The sequence below is a fragment of the Sinocyclocheilus rhinocerous genome, unplaced genomic scaffold (genome assembly GCF_001515625.1).
Source record: "Sinocyclocheilus rhinocerous isolate Xijiao unplaced genomic scaffold, SAMN03320098_v1.1 scaffold1585, whole genome shotgun sequence".
Taxonomy (NCBI): Eukaryota; Metazoa; Chordata; class Actinopteri; order Cypriniformes; family Cyprinidae; genus Sinocyclocheilus; species Sinocyclocheilus rhinocerous.
Genome location: NW_015642871.1, coordinates 135,521 through 138,993, shown reverse-complemented (window position 1 = coordinate 138,993; position 3,473 = coordinate 135,521). Strand labels below are relative to the sequence as shown.

Sequence of the window (3,473 nt, the reverse complement as noted above, 5' to 3'; positions counted from 1 at the left end):
TTTAGCCATGGCATTAGAGCTGGTACACTGTTGTCGCTTTCGAAAACACAATGACGGCGCTGTGGGTGTATTACATTTACAGATTAATGGGCGGTAATATTATAATGAGATCCTTTTGCCACGTCACCAAGTGAGCGAAATCAGACGCGCTCGTTTTTTTCAGACGCTTGCAGAAAAAGGCTTCTCAAAACAAAGTTACTGGGTTCATCTTTTTCACGTTTCCTTGGTTGGTAGATGCACCGGGGACCTGATTATAGCACTTAAAACCTGGAAAAGTCAGATTTTCATGATATGTCACCTTTAAAACTACAGCTACTGTTAAGCAGCTCTTTAACATTTCATCTGAACACTGAAAGGCATGTGTGGATTCAGATTGAGAGTTCAGTTCTAGACTCTGTGTGATTTGATGAAGTTTTGTTGAATGCAGTATGCAGGCGTGTGATCAACCAAGGTAAAAAAAACAAAAAAAACACAGAAAACCAACGTTTTTTCACCTGCTCAATATGACCATATAACAACAATAATAATAATAATTTGTAGTACTGTTCATTATTATTTTTTTTAATTATAAAATACGCTGAATAAGTATAATAATATAATAATGATACATATTAACAGTAGTAATTATTACTGTTATTGTAGTTATTAATAAACAAAATACTGACAATGATAATAGTAATTTTAATTTTTATTATTATTACTTTATTACTACTTAAAGAAATTTTGCTATTGCAATACTATTTTTTACTAAATTATTACTATTATTTAATCATATTAATTATTATTAGAACAACTGTAAAACTTACAGTAAAGCTACAAATATCCGTCTTAATTTCTTTCCTTTTTAAATGTTTAAGCATAGAGCTTAAAGCTTCTCTTTTGTTAACAACAGATGCGGTTGATGTCAGCTGCATTTTCAAATGTATAGCGACCCAAACGTCAGTCTCTTCCTGTTTAAGTGGACGCTTCTTGGCCAGAATGAGCTTCAAAGGCTGTGTGTGTTTTACCTGTACAGGTAGATGAAGAAGCAGAGGAGGTGGAAGCCCAGTTTGATCATGGCTTCCTTCATGTGGGACTTGAGCTGGCCTCTGTTGTGAATCTCTGTGGGATCGTACACTCCCATGTTCCCCATGGGAACCTTCACGTATCTGCTCACACACACCACCGACAGTTAGCTGGAGCGCTCCTTGGGTTTATATATGCAGTGAGTGAGGTGTGGTTGGGCTGAATCACCTGTAAACGTCCCAGGAATATGCTGCTTTGCTGCTCAAGAAACATTTCTGATTATTATTATCAATAACTAAAACAGTTAAGTACATTTTCAGGATTTTTTGATGAATAAAAAGATCCAAAGACCAGCATTTATTTGAAATAAAAAGCTTTTGTAACTATACACTATACCATTCGAAAGCTTGCAGTCAGTATTTTATTATTTTTTTTCCGGGAAAGAAATTACAGAAATCAATATTTTTATTTATCATGGATGTGTTAACTTGATCAAAGGTGATGATAAAGACATTTATAATGTTGCAAACGATTTCCATTTCAGATAAATGCTGTTCTTTTGTACTTTCTATTCAACAAAGAAACCTGAAAAAAATTCTACTCGGCTGTTTTCAGCATTGATAATAATCAGAAGTGTTTCTTGAGCAGCAAATCAGCATATTAGAATGATTTCTGAAGATCATGTGACACTGAAGACTGGAGTAATGATGCTGAAAATACAGCTTTGATCACAGGAATAAATGACATTCTACAATATATTCACATAAAAAACAGCTATTTTAAATAGTAAAAATATTTCACAATATTACTGTTTATGCTGTATTTTGAATCAAATATATGTATGCTTGGTGAACAAAAGAGTCTTGTTTTAAAAAAATATTAAAAATCTTACTGTTCAAAAACTTGAAACTTTGCTTTAATGACAGAAACCCTCGAGCTGAGCAAAACCTGACGATCATGTTCTCCAGCACGACACTGTGCTTCATTCTGTCTGTTCAAAGACTCATGTGATCAATGTCACGAATGAACTTATTTACAGCACTGGTGCAGAATCCTCATGTTTACATTCACTGTCTTTGCTGCATTTAATTTGCTCAATGTTTAAGTAAAAAAACAACAACTCAGATTTTGAACCCCACTGTACATATGTTCTCGAATAACTGAACTGTAAAGAAAGAAGTTTGCCATCAGCCTCACCGTCCAGACTCACTTTGTTTAGCTTGGAGCAGCAGGATCGAGCATTGATGTAGTCGCATTCCAGATCAGACAGAGTGATAATCTGAGCATGGAGTTAAGGAGATAATATACAGATCATTAATAACAACAACGCAATCTGTCACAGTTATTATGAGCTTCCTCAACGCAGAACAGGAGAAATCAACGACATTTCACCCTTCACTCAATCCTAGTAAAACACAGTAATGCAGAGAAACACACATTATACAGATAAATCCTCCTGAATGACAAACAGAACCTAAACAACCAGCATCTGGCCGCAATCACAGCCTGCAGCTGCTGCGAACACGACGCGCTCACTGACGCACATCTTCATTCAGCTCGAGAGTTTAGGAAGGATACGAAATACACGGAGAGGAATATTAAAACACAGCAGTCGACGAGGGATGAAATAAACACAGCTGCCTCCATGTTTGCACTTCCGCTTCCGGCTGGTTCCTTCTTCCCGCGCTGCTGAAGCGTCAGTGTCGAGCCACTAGAGCGCCACCTTCCGGAGGAACCGAGTCCTGCAACAACACGAGCAGAGCGCAGAAACACGCTGCCGCCTCACAAGCAGTGCTGGGGAGGAACTAGTTACATGTTACTAAATTACGTAATTTAATTGCAAAATAAATGTAATTGTAATCAGTTACTGAGAAAAAGTCTGATTTTGTGCTGGCTGTGCTTTAAAATTAAATGATCATAATCTTAATTCAAGCGATGAAGGATTTTGAAAGGGACAGTAATCAGTGTTGAGTACAGTAAGGTTAACCCGGCCTGCTTTATGTTCTTGTATGGCTTGAATGAAAAACACAACACGTCTCAATAAACACAACACTTAAAATTAAAAAAATAAAATCATAATAGCGTCAAAAACATATACCGTTAAAATGAACAAACAAAGGCAAAACAGTTGTTTAAATAATTTGCCTTAAATTGGTTTGGACGTGTTTAAACCTGCCATACACAAATGCCATCACGCCAAAATAGTTCCAGTATGTTTTATTGTATTATTTCTGCTATTTGTCTATTTATTAATTCATCTTATTTGTCAAATTTGTCAAATTCTCACTTCACTCCAAATGCTCTCACTGAACGGTTCATAGACGGAAAAAAGAGAACTGTTCGAGAACTACTCAGTCTGATTCAAAGCGACTCATGAGTCATTTAGGTCAGTTCTGTCAACAGTTTTTGTGAACCAGTTCATTGAAAAGATTCGACTCAATAGAAAAGTTCATTCATGAATCGGACAT

At 36.2% G+C, this 3,473-nt stretch overlaps 1 protein-coding gene across 1 annotated transcript in view; it reads right to left on the bottom strand.

Annotated features, from left to right (window-relative positions):
• Positions 1-2,689, bottom strand: part of LOC107756907 (protein cornichon homolog 4-like) — a 3,342-nt gene extending 653 nt beyond the window's left edge. The window contains exons 1-4 of the mRNA XM_016574233.1: positions 2,584-2,689; positions 2,172-2,284; positions 1,234-1,263; positions 1,008-1,148 (exon numbers count right to left, since the gene is read on the bottom strand). Of these exons, the coding sequence (XP_016429719.1) occupies positions 1,008-1,148; positions 1,234-1,263; positions 2,172-2,284; positions 2,584-2,652 (353 nt within the window). The 5' untranslated portion in view covers positions 2,653-2,689. The remainder of the gene's footprint in view (positions 1-1,007; positions 1,149-1,233; positions 1,264-2,171; positions 2,285-2,583) is intronic.
• Between the last annotated feature and the right edge of the window lie 784 nt (positions 2,690-3,473).